Below are 16964 nucleotides of genomic sequence, written 5' to 3'. Positions count from 1 at the left end.
ATATGCCATGATAAGGTTAAAGCAGCCAAGCCGTCCCTAGGCTCCTTCGGGATGCAAATCAGGAAAGATTCAGGACGGGTGTGATCAGATCACACGTAGTTTCCTGAAGTGGTAGGTACATCTCCTATTGCCAAATGCCTTCTAACCTAACATCCTGTAAGGCGCCGTTCATTTATTACGTAAGACGATTAAGGGAGGGTCGAACATGTCTTATTTTTTCTTACAAGGGGTGGAAGGGGGTTTTCATAGTTTTCACACAGATGCGATTTTTTTTTTAATTTCTATGAAAGTATGACGTTTAAAATAATACTTCCACACTATGCTATCAAACACAGTGCAGAGTTAGCTTAGACAGGCTCCAGTACCTTTGTTGGTACATATAAACATTCCAAAAATGATTTTTAGGGTTCTGTACCTCAAAAGGAAAAACGGGACCCTTATAGGATCACTTTGTTGTCCATCCGTCCGTCCGTCTGTCTGTCAAGACCCTTTTATTATCTCGGAAACGCGTGGAGGTATTGAGTTGAAATTAAAACCATATACTCACGGTCCCTTAAAGCTGTAAAAAAATCAAACTTGTAAGTAAACGCAAATAAAAGATACGGCCGTTTATGCTGCAAAAAAAAATGATTTCGTCACTCTCCACAGAATCAAAATTTATAGGGTACTTCCCGTTGACCTAGAACTATAAAATTTGGCAAGTAATATCGTCTTACACTACAAATACAGGGAAAAATCTCATAAGTATACATTTGGAGAAAATTAAAATAAAATAAAAAATTAGTTAAATTTGTATTATTTTAAATTCTGTGGGCGAGTCCGACTCGCACTTGTCCGGGTTTTTTGAAAAATGAACACTAAAACAAACCAAACGTGAATTAATTTTTTCCTTTAGATTATTACGTAATATAGGGGGGAGAGAGTCGGTCTATTCTTATTTTTTCTTACGATGAGAGAGGGTTAAGAACGAGCAAAAATCGTCTTACGTAATAAATGAATGGCGCCTAAAACTTGTCCATTTTCCGATGATACTTTTTCGGTCCCAACGCCCCCAGGTCCCAGGTGCCCCCATCGTGTAGGTCATATCATTATGTAGAGTTCTCTGAAGTTCCAGTAGTTGGTTCTGGGGCAGTGCATCTCTTTAAATGGGTCCTCATGTTTGAAGACTGCGTGAAGGCTATACTGCACCGTGGACAGGAATAAGGCTTAGCCCCGGTGTGAAAGTTGACGTGCGACTTGAGATGATGCTTTTTTGTGAACGATTTGGGACACATCGGGCATTTGAAGGGCTTCACGCCTGCAAAAAATCAAAATATAATATTAGTTAACTCCTCCTAATCTAAGAGCTTGCTCAGACATATTCTAAAGTACAGATGGGCCGAATATGGAGTTTTCCGAATAGGAATAATGGGCCGAATGTTCGGTTCAGACCTTACCGAACCGAATTATTCGGTTCTACTGTAATCTAAAGGAGCTCAGAGTGTGAACGGCTACGATAACCCAAGATTCGGGTCCGGGTTTTCATATTTAATATGTCAGTGCCTCACGGAAGTTTAGTTATTAAAACGTAGATATTATGCACGACATTAGATATTGTGGACGACATTCGGAAGACTGCGGGTCACTTCTGGATGAGATTGGCTCAGGACCGGGATAAGTGGCGTACACGAGGAGAGGCCTATGCTCAGCAGTGGGCGATAGAAGGCTGATAAGAAGAAGAAGAAGAAGATATTATGCCCAGATGTGCCCGATTCTGATTATAATTTCTTATTCTGAAACTGTTATATGTAGATTTGTTCTATCAGCTGTTAAACGTGACATTTCTGGACAAGAAATACCTTCCGCAGCATGTCCCTTGTAAGCATCATAAGTATTCAAATTCATACCTGTATGAAGCCGAAGATGCAAACTCATGTTAGATCGATCAGCAAATCGCTTCTCGCAGTGTGGACAGGCGTAGGGCCGCTCCCCGGAGTGCGTGCGTTGATGCTGTTTAAGAAGCATCTTGCGTGAAAATGCCTTACCACACGTAGGGCAAACGTGAGGTTTGACTCCTGAAATCAATATATGTTGTTTTAACACTCGGGAGTAAGTGATCTATGTAGGGTCAAGGCGGGAACAGTGGCTCTTTCGCCCAAATATCGCTATACATACACTGTAGCACCCTTAGAGCGTTTTCATATTGTCCGATCCGATATCGGATGTAGGATCCTACATCCGCGTAGTCAAAAAACATAACGATATTATTCAACAACGAAGATAGTGTAATCATGAGATTTCCTTTCCTTCATAAGCCATTGTTTATAAGTAAACTATACTTCAGCCAGTACAGAATACGAACGATGCAGGTGCATGACTTTACCATAGGTTTTGGTGATTGGTGTAGGCTATCTCGAAACAGCGTAACTATTTAACAAGAAATAAAATCTATCTAGATACAAGACATAGATGCAGCCTCGCGGTGAAAGCGAAACTCGTTCAAGTGTGACGGGCGGCGCGGCGCGGGGAGGGAAAAGTGCAACGCATTCGAGGAAAAACTAGCGGCTAGCACAGCCGCGGCTGTGGCCTGAACTAACTTAGTGATTGCACCTACTGTACTTGCGTGTGTACATACTCTTATCTGAGCCAATGCCATCTGATTTCAACAAATGGGTGCGCCGTGTGATTTTTAATTTGAATACAAAAAATTGAGAACTATCCTTATGATATCAGGAAAAATTAGCCACCACCATTTTTAGGGTTCCGTAGCCAAATGGCAAAAAACGGAACACTTATGGATTCGTCATGTCTGCCTGTCTGTCCGTCCGTATGTCAGCCACTCTTTTCCGAAACTATAAGAAACTATAACTGTTGAAACTTGGTAAGTAGATGTATTCTGTGAACCGCATTAAGATTTTCACTCAAAAATAGAAAAAAAAACAATACATTTTGGGGGTTGCCCATACTTAGAACTCTGATACTCAAAAATTTTTTTTCATCAAACCCATACGTGTGGGGTATCTAGGGATAGGTCTTCAAAAATGATATTGAGGTTTCTAATATCATTTTTTTCTAAACTGAATAGTTTGCGCGAGAGATACTTCCAAAGTGGTAAAATGTGTCCCCCCCCCCCCTCTAACTTCTAAAATAACAGAATGATAAAACTAAAAAAAATATATGATGTACATTAACATACAAAGTTCCACCGAAAATTGGTTTGAACGAGATCTAGTAAATTGTTTTTTTTTAATTCGTCATGAATCGTAAACCGCAATGTACATTTCACTCACGTTTCACATAAAAATACATTGTTTAAATTGTGTAATGTACGGAACCCTCGGTGCGCGAGTCCTACTCGCACTTGGCCGGTTTTTTTTATATTATAATTTCCGAGCAGTGCTCATTCAAAGGAAAAAAATCGGATCAAATTCCTGCTTACACATAATGTGCTCTTGCTTTTGATTTAGAACAGGTAACAAAATAAATGATTCTTTATTTGATTAGGTATGAAGTGAGCATTCTTTATTGTATGACAAAAGTTAGCTAAACCAACTACAAACAAAATGGTGGCTATCTAAAATATTAACTCTTCCAGTCAATTATTGCGTATATATTCCTCATGGAACTTATAACTAACACCCAATTTAGTCACAATTATCAGTATATTTTTGAATCAAGTGGCTTGCCAAAGGCTTGGGCCCTGGGTAATTTAATATTGGGATACTAGCCTGTGTGTATTCGTACATGCATGTTGTAGGCGACTCGTTGATTGAAGGATTTCGGACATTGCGAACATTTGTATTCCTTGCGGTTTCTGAAAAGAAGATAAGGTTTTGAGAACTAGAAAAGGTTAAGGCAATATGACTAGCCTTGACCATGGTGATAGGGATACTCATTATTGGGTTCTTAAATTAACCTTGCGTCTTTCTCAAATGCACTAAGAGGCGTGCATTAAATACCACACCTTTGTATATATAGGACGTCTTTAAAGGGCAAACCAATTTAAAATTGAAGACGCAATATGAATATAAGTACTAGATTAAATTAATGTATGCTTTTTGTCTCGAGAAAGTGATAGGCAGTGATAGGTGACGTGTCACATAGTAGCGATATGAATCAAATATGCAAGATGACAGACCGTAGAATTGTTCGTCCTATAACATCGCCGCACCTCAAATCTAGTAACTAGTATAATGTAATGTCACTATGTGTAACTTTCTCGAATCAAATTGGCCTTGTAGGCATAGCACAGGAGCCCCGCGACATTATCTCGATATAGAGATTATCCTGCCAGATAGACTACGCGTCTTGTTATAACTGTACTAATTGAAGAGATACGAGTACGGTCGTGTAGTCTATCTCGCGGGCGAGACTGTCGCAGCGCTCCTGTGCGAATCTTACAGAAGGCTGGAGAAAGTGACCGTATCTGACTGTGTGGAGTGTTCTATAGAAAATGATCCGTATTATTACTGTTAAATGTATGTCTACACCAGTGTGGAAAGATACTTATGATAAGATTGGCATATTTCATACCAGCAGACTACACGCCTTCATAGCTCTTGAGTGCTTTTTAAATTATGGTAGGTACAGTCAATGATTTCACTTTCGGACCCATGGACTCTCATGGGTCCCATTTGTACCTTCTCACAGTGACATTGTATGAGGTAACTTTCAGATTAATTGTCACTGCAACAAGGTACGAAATGGGTCATAAATTAAAATCTTCATGTGGCTACTGAGGTAACCGCGGTCGTTGAAAGACTTGCCGCACACGGCGCAGGAGGCGGCAAACTCGCGGGTGCCACGGTGCACCGACATGTTTTACTTGAAGTTCCTCAGCTGGGAGAAGGTCTAGCCACACGCGTTGCAGCCTGCAGGCGTTTACCATATCTAAAATGTCCGCACCGACCTGTGTATCTTCATGTGGCTACTGAGATACCCGCGGTCGTTGAAAGACTTGCCGCACACGGCGCAGGAGGCGGCAAACTCGCGGGTGCCGCGGTGCACCGACATGTGGTACTTGAAGTTCCTCAGCTGGGAGAAGGTCTTGCCACACTCGTTGCAGGTGTATCTTCCGCCAGTTGGCGGTTGCTGAAAGGAGTTCAAAACTTAAAACAGTTTTCTTGAAAATCATGATAGCTTATCTAGGAAACAAAATAGGAGACGACACTGGAAGCGTTATTGTCAGTTTTTCTTTCGTTTATGACATTTTATTTTAAATCATGATAGCTTGTTTCAAAGAGGGAAAATTCTTAGGATCTAGGTCGTAAGTTAAGTTGTATAGTCAGCATCAATAGTAGCGGATGAAATAACGTGCCAAAAAGTATAAGTAAAAGTATAAGTAAAGTTGTACACAGCTGAAAAGGTGAAACAGACCACTGTTTACTTACATTAACACCTGTAAACGTTACCCTTTTTTTGCAAATAAAAATTATTGTATTGTATTTTATTGTATGCCACCCTGGAATACTTTTCCAAATAGGGATATATTTCTACAGTTCGCGTTCAAAAGTATCTGTTAAGTCAAATTGTTGTACATATAGAGACATACTTATCTCCTTTTTTTAAATTATTTGAGAACGTATAATTAACCTATAATTCTGCACATTATATACTATATATTATATATATATATATATATATATATATATATATATACTTTTGACGCGTAGTCTGATACTGACTGTACAGGTATTTTAAAGCTAATTTGTGTTTCACAGAGGTTTTCAATTTATTGTTTATCTATCGTAATAATAACAACATTTTAAAAATCAATACTCAAAGGAAGCCCAATGATGAATGCTACTGTTTTATTGTTTCATGGACTGAAAATAAAATTTTCTACTCAAATACTTTATTACCTATTTCAGTTGTCTTCACGTAGATGGTATCCTGTGTAGATGGTTAAGGGCTCAGGGTAGAATATATCTGAATTTTTGAATACCTTGTTATCTATTATTTTCTTAAATACATAATTAATTACAAAATACGAGTATGATTCGACTGAAATATTAAAACAATCACCAGTGAAGTAGAGATTTGAACATAGCATTTCACATTTGAAGTATGGTTGCTATTCATTTAGTGTCAGGCGTCTTCGACTAAGTTTTAATTACCTATCATCTGTTAACTTCGTTTTCACATTAAATCTTACCTGATTATTATCCGGGTAATTGCTATCTTCGGGAGATAAAATTGTCTTCGGTATAAAATTACCACTATTACATATATCAGACGGAATCTGCAAACGTTCATCCTTCAGTAATGTAGGTATGACATGGACGTTGTTATTACTATCATTTGGAAAATGCTGAAACATTATGTATGATGTGTTATAGATTGATAACAGTATTCTTTCAAATTAAAAAACAACTGGTGTAAAAGTTCTGAACGGGCGTTTATAGTTAAAAGTGTACCATTTAGGTATCTACCTTATTTCAAAAAAACGGCCAAGTGCGAGTCGGACTCGCGTTCCAAGGGTTCCGTACATTACACAATTTAAGCAATGTATTTTTTATGTGAAATGTGAGTGAAATGTCTTTAAAAAACCCGTAGGGGTCGGATCAAAAACTAAGTAATTAAGTCCGACTCACGCTTGACTGCACATTTCTAATAGGTTTTCCTGACATCATAGGTAAAGAACTATTTTTTGCATTATTTTCAAAGTTTTAGGGCCAGTAGTTTCGGAGATAAAGGGGGGATGATCATTTCTTGCCTATTTTCTTGAATAACTTCTAAACTGTTTATCCTAAAATTATACAAAAAATATATTTGACATTCTTACAATGAGCTCTTTCATTTTATATGTAACACAGTATAGTTTGAAAAACTTTTTTTTTTATTTTCTCATTTACCCACCAAAAGTGGCCCCCATGTTTAAAATTTATTTTTTTACGTTACATGTCCGTCTTTGGGTTACAAACTTACATATGTATACCAAATTTCAACTTAATTGGTCCAGTAGTTTCGGAGAACCTAGACTGTGACAGACGGACAGACAGACGCACGAGTGATCCTATAAGGATTCCGTTTTTTTTTCCTTTTGAGGTACGGAACCCTAAAAACCATCTTCTTTTGAGTTATTTTCACTCAGAACAGTCAGAACTAAGAGTACTATAGATTTATAAAGGAAAAAAGTCAGTTTTGTGACGGACATTTTCATACATTTTATATGGACCGTCACAAAACTGACACCCAAAATTTGTATGAAAAACTGGGGTCACTTTATTTCTTAGTTTCAATTAATAGTCCTCGTGATTCTGAGTCAAAATAACCCAAAAGTTGTTAGGTTTTCGAAAATACAGTAAATAAAAGTACTTTTTTTTTTCACACGATTAAATAAAGTCGAATTCATCATTTCGCTATCATGATTTCGTTTGAAGGGAATTAGTTTACTTATTAATAACTTACACCATTCAAACTGGGACCTTTTCTTCTAAAGGGTCTATAGCTGTTAGGTAATCGAGGACACCAGGGGCTACCCAAAGCTTTATTTAAGATCGCCACCTTATGCTGGCTGTTATATGACAAATTTTTCTCAACTTTGATCTCTATGCAATAATCTGTCTTAGTCAAATTATTTTTGGCAACTGATGTCGGCATAGCTGTATGAGCTTTCTGTTGTATGCTAAGGTCTAAATACGGCTTATGTTTAGAATTATTCCGCAACGTTTCCATGGAAGATGACGAAGATCCTGGGCCCATCCACAGCTTACTTAAATCAGACAATTTTCTATGGAGCTCCGTTTTGGCCACGTTATCCTGATGTGGTTTACTTGTTAATCTTAAATTATAAGGCATTTGACTAGATGCACCATCGGATGGCAAATTCACCGTGTCATGGCTAAAAGATCCATTCACATTTGCATTAGTCAAGAACAGAGATGTCGGGGAATGATAGCATGTGTTTGGTATTGCTGGCACGCCCGCGCCCGCCGCCCGACCGTTAGCGTTACGATTTCGAGGATATGTCTCCATAAATGAATCACGTAGAAAATAGTCTCTTTGTCGGTCTTTATGCGACGATTGCAGATTTCCCAAAGCGGGCTTAAACTGTTCATTCCAATTCCGAGACGCTTGTTTACAGTCTTTATAATCTGTAACATCTTTTGTATTGCATGAAGCCGTATGCTGATACCGTTTCTTAAAAGTTACTAGTGACGAGTTACTATCATCCTTCTCGGAGCGTAATACAAATACACTTGCATCGTTAGGTGTGCGTTTGTTTACAGTATAATCAATGTCAATATTAATAGAGAGTTCCGTCAAATACTGCCGGTCGACGAAAATTTGCATGGCTTTCACGATATCTAAAAACTTATCGACCTTTTGTCTCGGCATCGTCACTTCGCCGTTGTAAATGTAATAAAGGACCGCCGACAAGGCTTCTAGGTCGAAGTCGGGCAAGACAATTAACGTCGGCGTGTCTTCTATAGGACAAGAAAGCAGGATCCGCTGAAAGAAAATGAATGCTAATTAGTTTTAACGAATAACACTGAGCAAAATAGCGGTAGCATTTACCTTATTATGTTATGAGGCGCTTTAAGCCTTTAGGGTCTATTCAGGCGTTATTCAAGAAGTTTTTGAACAACGCAATTGCGGCAAAAACGTTAATATTCCATCTCTGTTATGAAAGGTTTCGAACATTAGAATAGCGTTGTCAAATATTGAAAACAAACGACTAGCTTTTATTTACTTGCAATGTATGTTAAATTGTTTCATCTGTGTGTGCGTTTAGATCAATTCCTGCTAACGAGTTGTAATTGTAGTTGTAGCTGTATTCCTTCAGTGACAATGTGATAACAATGGCAACACGGGGCCATACAACAACATTTAGGTACCTACCTACTTCAGCTGTCCAATTCTAGGCACGCAAGGCGAGGCAATTTCGTAAGTAATTAGTTAATTAGTAATTAGGTACTTGTCATATAGCTATCGTGGCCAGATCTTAAAATTGATCATTTCATCATGTCGCAATCATTTCATGAAATGATCGGTTGGCCATATCATCCAATAGTCAAACCTAACCATATCATAAAGTGATCAATTATAAAATAACATTTCATGAAATTATCATATTCTATAGGGCCCTCCACACTCGTGCGCGAATCGCGGCGCGAAGCCGCGAACGCCAGTGTGGAGTCTAGTTCGCTAATCAGCGAAATCGACTCCATACTCGCGTTCGCGGATTCGCGCCGCTAGTCTGGAGCGGGCTTGTGGTTTGGCTACGACATCGCTACAACATACAAGCATATTGCGCAGTCAAATAGAGTCACTAAACAATTACGTATGTTATACAGGAAGGATGTACCCTGAGGAAGCAGCTGACGCTAGCAAGCACGGCGCGGTGGGCGCCGAACGCGCGGCCGTCGCACAGCAGGCTAACGTCGCACCATTCCTCGCGTGACAGCCACTCGCACATCTGGGGATCACAAATCATACAAGTGAATTGATAATAAACTATTTTCAAGTATTTGTAAATTTAGTATGAACTTTGAAGATTAGCAAAGCTCTGGTAGGTCTGGTAGTTGACCGGTAAGGTGCGCCGTGCAGCTTTTAAACGAAGGTTGGGGATCTAAAATCTAAACCTTGTCTCCTATCTATATTATTTCGAATATCACATTTATTGGCGAGCGCAGTCTACAGTACAGCACGTGTACAGCATAGAGCTGCCAGTAGGCATATAGCCTATCTGTATGCCACTTTCCGTTACTTTACGGCCATAATTAAACTTAAACTAGTCACGTGCGGGCGTTTTGTGAAATTCATGATGTTATTACCGCTATTATAACAATTATACTTAGTCGTCGGTAATTTCCGCGTATTTGGCAATGCAACAGAGCAGGAGGTAGGTAGGTAGGGAGGGAGGTAGGTACTCCAATAAATTCTGCCGAGTTTGTCATTTTAGTCAAGTTGTTACGCTGGACCGTTCGCAAACAAAGTAGCTTAGTTATGGGCGAAGTGCTAAAATGTTGATGCACAATTAAGTATCTTTAATTCTATTGTAAACTCGAGTCCATAAATTTGATACAGTAAGCGTAACGACAATAACTATGAGCTACAAAAACATATGAATATTTTACGATATTCAGACTCTACTACAGTTACCTAAAACTCCTGATTTTATTTAAATTGTCAGGTGATATCTAAGGCACATATATAATACTCTGGAAATGCTATCGTCAATTCCTTCATTGATCAGAGTAGCTTCAAACTCAGACATGCAAACACGCCATGTTTGCGACTGCGACACACTTTTAATACTCCAGTAGAGCAAATAGAAGCCTCCGCCGTAACCTGTAGCGATCACTGGGGAGATGAGCAGAGCACATACGTATGACCAGGTCAACGTTTTTAAACTAGCACCCGTGAAAGTGCAAACATAAGTGACCAAAGAGAAAATTGGATGCAATCGTCATTTTTACCGATTTGTCAATTGTTTGAGTAGAGAACAAGTCTCATTGCGGCTGGTGTCCGAGTAGCAGAATTCCGTATGTTTGCAGGGTCCATGTTGGGGCATGTTGACATGACATCGTTTTAATAAATGTCAACGGTTGTTGAATATTTTAGCGCCTGAAGAACTCGTTTCGGGCTAATGTTTCTTAAATCTAATTCACTTTGATCAAACTAAGAGTACATTAGCAAATCGATATCTACGAATAGCTACGCTGGCATCTAAGTGTTGATTAATGAATTAAGTATAGAGGGTTTGCAGTTCGGATCCAACTTGTATGGTTATTTTACAGATCTGATCTCGGATCCAACGGACTTTGGTACAATTTGGATCCGGATTGAGGTAGTTTGTGGTAGACCACTTAAGGTTGTTTGCTTTACCTAGGCACAGTATTAGAATTGGATTTAGGTTGACGTTCTCAATTAGATACCTAACTACATGTCGAAATATATGACATACTTAAGTACAAAATAACGAAATAAATTGTCTCAGCAACATTAAAATAATACTACGAAGCGAAACTCCATAGTCAATAGTTTCATTTTTAAGTCCTTTCTCCATTCCTACGCAAATCTAACTTTCTCCTAAAGAAATCAATTAATTCAGGGTATATTTATAGACATCTAAAAAAACATTCAGAATCATTTTATCTTCCTATGTAAGTACTATTATGAACAACAATAGAAAGTCGATTCACAGCAATGTCGTATATTATCAATTATTTCCACCCAGTTCTTCCAAGAATAATCATACATAAACGTAAACCAATATCGTACCCGAGAAGCGTACGTTATCTAACATAATATTAAAATTATTGATTGGTACTTATTACACAACTACCTACCGTCAAAGGTCAAAAAACGTTATTCGAACACATGCTAAAAGCGACTTTGTGCAATATAAAAATATGTTCAAAATAAAAATAAAAATGTCAAGACTAGGGGCAAAGTTGAGTGCGACCGCTATTTATAACGTTAACCACTTAAGGTTGGTTAATTGATTTGTTGATCATGGACATTGACAAATAACCGTTAAAATCATAGGTATGTTAAATTTTCAAGTAATAGTCTGTGATTTCACGCTAAAATAAAGCTTAACTTGAACGAATGGTATTGTTTTATTATTACATAAGTTACATTCCGAACTTGAAGTAGGTATGACAACAGAAGTTTTCCATCTTAGGGTTACGTAGCCAAAATCGGACCTTGAAAATTTTATTATAAGATAGGTATGTATAAAGAGGTTTTTTTTAATTAAGCGAATCCTTTTTATAATAATCTCAATGAAGGTCCAAAATAATGTGAAACATGTTGCGTTTCAGCACATCAACTATGGATGGTATAGAAAGGATGCCAATCACTTATGGCAGAATTGTTGCAAAAGTGACCGCTTTCAGCTTTAAATAATAGTTCCTAATCTCTCCGGTGGCGCTAGTTAATCTCTGGGACATGAGTATAACATGAACCATATAAGGCAACAAATAACCCGACCAAATTACGTAGGTTGTTTTTGGTAGTATTTCGGTGTATGGTGGCGCCGCCTAATTACTGTCTTTTGATGGGGACTTTTCATACATAGAGATTTGGCTCCTTTATATAGTCTCCATGACATCAACGCTTGAAACTGTCGCACGTCGCACCGCTCAAGATTCCAATTTTTGAACCATTTGCTACGTTATTTTAGAATCTTTCCCTTGCTCAGGGGTAAACGATCACTTATATTGAAAAAGTAAACTTGTTAGAAACTAAAACATAATTAAACGCCCCAATACGCGAAGGTGAAGTTGTTGACAAAAGTTGAACCAAGAAAAGTGCGAAAAGGGCAGAACGTGAAGTAGAAAATCAATACCGATACCGCAATAAAAACTGGTACCTATAGAAAGGTATTTTTTTTACTGAGGTACATGAAAACTTTTTTTTTGCACAGGCGGACAATATTTTTCCCCTTTGGTTCCCTAAAGTTGTCTTTTATCCTTTAAAACAAGCGGGGAAAAACGCATTTTATCCACTAGTGGGGAAAGTAATTTGACCTTGGATGGAGCATGTTTAAGTAGCTTGACAGATAACAAAACGTAAACGCTCATAATAATGATTCGTTTGATATTAATTATCATTAAACAAATGGTTTGAAATCTAATAAAAAATACCAAATTTAGCTTTATTCAATGATTTTATGTCATAAACCTTAAAGTTCCATAAGAAACGTTTGTTTTTTAATAATGATGTTAAATATAATTCTGAACGCACAAGTTGAGTCGATGCAATTTTAAAACGCATCATTGACATTTCATACGTCAGAAATGTCAACATTGTCAACAAAATTTTTACTTAAAAACTTCTCACGTAAAAATACAGAATTTCCAGAGTTTTTTGTTATAATATCGTAAAAAAATGAGTGATTTCAGTGATGAAGATGATCTAACGCCTGTGGATGTTGCACTTTCCTCGCTATAGTGAGGTAAAAAGTTTTGTGTTACACACGGGTGCAAATGTATTTTACTTCTCGTGTGTTGAAACACTTGCTACGCTCAGGATTCTATTTTTCAACTATAGAATCCTTTCGCTTGCTCGTGTTTCAATTCCACACTCGCGGGTAAAATACAACTTTGCACCCTCGTATAACAAATAACTATTTCGAATGTAGGTACCTAATACCTACTTGTACTTGTAGGTAGGTATGCAATTACTGTAAAGGGTTCGAAACGTCGGGATGTACTAAGTATTATAAGTTCAATATGAGTACGCGATATAATCCGTTTTAATAGTTCTATTTCAAATTTTTAGAGCTTACAGATGGAGATTTTCAAAAATTCATCTAAAAAGTTTATGCGTAATAAATGTAAAATGACGGATTGGTATATACTTGTAGTGTGGCAAACCAATTTGTTGGTAGAAAGGCGCTATTTGGCGGTATTTAAGATTTACCAAACCTCTAAACCAACGCGCCTCCACTTTTCAAATTTGCCGCCTTATTCTACTGGCAAAGTTGGTTGGGCATAGGTCTATAGGTACTGTAAAATAAATAAATAAATATTTGGGGACAATCTTACATAGATCGACCTAGCCCCAAACTAAACAAAGCTTTGACTATAGGTACTAGGCGACGATATAACTACGTACATAGATAAAAATACATACTCATATAAGTACATAGAAAGCACCCAATACATAGAAAGCACCCATGACTCAGGAACGAATGTCTGTTCATCACACAAATAAATGCCCTTACCGGGATTCGAACCCGGGACCATCGGCTTCACAGGCAGGGTCACTAACTACCCACTAGGTCAGAACGGTCGCAAATTAATATTGACATTGACACTTACACTTCCAAAATCCTAAGTCCAACTCAATATAACAAAACTTGAAAAAAAAACTGGAAAATTAAAGCTCACACATGTAGAAGTCGGGAGCACTACCGACGCGTCTACGGCCCGCAAGCGCAATGCATGTGCGTACCATTGCTGCCTGCCTTCACTACAGATTAATGGCACCTGTTTGAGAGCAAACAACTCTTTTTGGCACCTATTTGGCGAGCATATATTAACATCAAAGAAGAGGCATACTACACGTACACGTACTTAGATTTTGGCACCGCTGTTATGCGCGTCGTGGAATACAAAAATTCAAGTTTTTAATTACCTAAATAGATTGACAGTCGTTAATTTAAATATTTACAAAAAAAGAGCTTTAATGGTCCCAATCTTGTCTACCAATATGTGTTGTACTATGGTACTAAAGAATGTGATGAGATGATTAACCGCCTTGTACAGTCAAGTTAGAGTTGTGCCAGCGAGAATGTTCTCGGTCTTGGGAATTCCTTCACTTGACTTTCTCGAGAACATTCTGTTGGATGAGAATTACCGAGAAAGTTATAATTTTTTTAAAAAAAGTTTAAATTCTAATGTTCGTTTATCATTATTTAAATAATTGATAGACATCCGCAAACGTTAAAATGCTATAAGTAGTACCTATATTATATTATAAAGGCGACTACTTCTTCACTCTGGGGAAATTCCCGAGCATATTCTCGGGAATGTTCTTGATGAGAAAATAAGGCGTCCATAGTATTATGAATACAAACTATTTACTAGGTATATAGTTTATTTTGGCTTTGTGATTTTCGTGTAGTACATGTGTTTTTCAGATACTTGAGTTTTACAAGCTTTTATTTAACTAACCCTGTTAGTTAATGTGAGTCAAATCTTGGAAGCTAAATTTGACCCACTTCCCGATTTCCGATTGGGCTGAAATTTTGTATAAGTATATACAAAGAGGATATAATAGGATAGAGCGGTACTTTCATAGTAAATTTTGTAGCCACAGTAAATTCACTGCCATCTATCGACACACGATTAAAACTAAAAATGAAGATGTATAAAAATGCCATAAAATGTATTTACATACATACATACATATTATAATCACCCTATTTCCCGGAGGGGTAGGCAGAGACCACGGATTTCCACTTGCTACAATCCTGACATACCTCTTTCGCTTTCTTCACTTACATAACATTCCTCATACACATTCACTCTCCTATCAATATCTTTATCATGCTTACCGTCCCTAGTGAACAAGGTTCCCAAACTCTTTGACTTGTTCTAACTCTTATGTAAAATGTATTTGTATATGGATAGATAAATGTTTTTTTTAATATTTGCATTAATTATTTTTATATGATTTTGACCCATGTTCTTTCACTGATATGCGTTAAAATTGTTAAATAACAAACGAAACCGTCAACGCCCTCTATTTGAGAGTAGCCCAAAGGTAGTGGCGCCATCTGTTCGAGAATCAAATTTTCTTGATTTTCGAGGCACGTTTTTTCCTTAGACTATATGCATTTATTACGGAGTTATATCTAACTTTGATATGTACATCGGATGACAATGCAATATTATGATAACATGGAGCTGATCCATAGGAATATTAAGCTCCAAATGTGTAAAAAATGTTAAAATAGTATCGGTTTTCACAGTTTTTACCTATTTTTTGGCTAGTCTAAAACATTCCCGCACCAAAAACCCCGATGTATGGTTGGTTGTTACTTGTTAGGCATAAACTTGATCGCGAATACATGTACGGACAAGTACGAACAAAATGCACGATACTTAACTAAATGACATCATTTAGATATTCTAAAAAATTCAGTGTACGTTCGAATTGGCCTGTAAGCTTATTTCGTAGCGCTACGCCGTAGCTTTATATTTTCACGTGTCGAATCTTCTACGCAAAGGCAAGGCGTGAGTGGCATTCAAATTATGAAAAAATGTTACAAATTGATTTGATATTTATATGATAGCTCTATGCATCGCAGTCACAAATAAATAAGGGCCAAGAAAATGCACTGAGCATTGCTCTAGGCTGGTTTTTAGGTTTCCGTAGTCAACTAGGAACCCTTATAGTTTCGCCATGTCCGTTTGTCTGTCCGTCCGCGGCTTTGCTCCGTGATCGTTAGTGCTAATAATTTTTAAGAAAAAAAAACCGCCTTCAATGAGGGCCGCTGAAAGTTCACTTATTGTTGATGGTGCACTCTTAGATTCCAGACAATGAAATGAAAAAGACAGCATCTGTTGCCTAATTATGTAGAAAAGGAGGTAAAACTACCCACTTTTCTAGTAGCATTTCGTTTTTGTAAGGATCGCAGTTCTAACCTAACCTAACCTACTTTTCTGATATTTCGTTTCTGTAAGGGTCACAGCTCTAACCTAACCTACTTTTCTGATAGCAGTTCTGTTCTGTGAGAATCGCAGTTCAAAACCCAACCACCCACCTAACCCACTTTTCTAGTAGCATTTCCGGGTCCGGGTCTTGGTCCGGATCAGAGTCCGGGTCCGTGTCGGGCTGTCCGGGTTCAAGTTTGGGTCAGAGTTCGGTCCGGGTCCGGGTCCGAGTTGGGGTCCATGTTCAGACCCGGGTCCGGGTCCGAGTCCGGGTCCAAGTTAAGTTTAGGTCTGAGTCCATAAGGAAGAGAACAAATCGCCAAACGTGAACTATGTGTCATTGAAGAGTTCCATTCTGATCATCATCAGCAGTTTCCACTTCATCAAATGTCACTTTTTAAAATGGAAGTGCTGGATTTGTTTATAAAAATACAAAAATCACTATATGTATGCCTTTTACATTTGAGGAGTTCCCTCGATTCCTCATGGATCCCATCATCAGAACTCGAGCTTGACAAAAATGTTTCTTGAAAACCTAACTTGCTTAACAAACATAACGAAGAGGACAAATCGCCAAACGTGAACTATGCGTCATTGAAGAGTTCCGTTCTGATCATCATCAGCAGTTCCACTTCATCAAATGTCACTTTTTAAAATGGAAGTGCTGGATTTGTTTATAAAAATACAAAAATCACTATATGTATGCCTTTCACATTTGAGGAGTTCCCTCGATTCCTCATGGATCCCATCATCAGAACTCGAGCTTGACAAAAATGTTTCTTGAAAACCTAACTTGCTTAACAAACATAACGAAGAGGACAAATCGCCAAACGTGAACTATGCGTCATTGAAGAGTTCCGTTCTGAT

At 37.8% G+C, this 16964-nt stretch overlaps 1 protein-coding gene across 1 annotated transcript; it reads right to left on the bottom strand.

Annotated features, from left to right (window-relative positions):
• Positions 1-1081: 1081 nt before the first annotated feature.
• LOC134742790 (zinc finger and SCAN domain-containing protein 12-like) lies at positions 1082-9400 on the bottom strand. The gene is made up of 7 exons (XM_063675976.1): positions 9290-9400; positions 7390-8433; positions 6134-6289; positions 4889-5070; positions 3708-3793; positions 1887-2054; positions 1082-1297 (listed from the first exon to the last, which is right to left on the bottom strand). The coding sequence occupies exons 1-7, from the start codon at positions 9398-9400 to the stop codon at positions 1089-1091; spliced, it is 1956 nt and encodes a 651-aa protein (XP_063532046.1). The 3' UTR covers positions 1082-1088.
• Between the last annotated feature and the right edge of the window lie 7564 nt (positions 9401-16964).

This window comes from Cydia strobilella, chromosome 7 (genome assembly GCF_947568885.1).
Source record: "Cydia strobilella chromosome 7, ilCydStro3.1, whole genome shotgun sequence".
Taxonomy (NCBI): Eukaryota; Metazoa; Arthropoda; class Insecta; order Lepidoptera; family Tortricidae; genus Cydia; species Cydia strobilella.
Note: the sequence above shows the minus strand (reverse complement) of the source record. Positions and strands in the feature narration are given on the sequence as shown.

Bases quoted from the DNA above. Each gene is read 5' to 3' on its own strand.
- LOC134742790 (XM_063675976.1), bottom strand. From the start codon at position 9,400: ATGTGCGAGTGGCTGTCACGCGAGGAATGGTGCGACGTTAGCCTGCTG. The intron at 6,290-7,389 runs GTAAGTTATTAA...ATAATGTTTCAG, and splicing joins AAGGTCCCAGTTTGAATGGT to CATTTTCCAAATGATAGTAA. The intron at 3,794-4,888 runs GTCGGTGCGGAC...TCTTCTTTTCAG, and splicing joins AGCCACATGAAGATACACAG to AAACCGCAAGGAATACAAAT.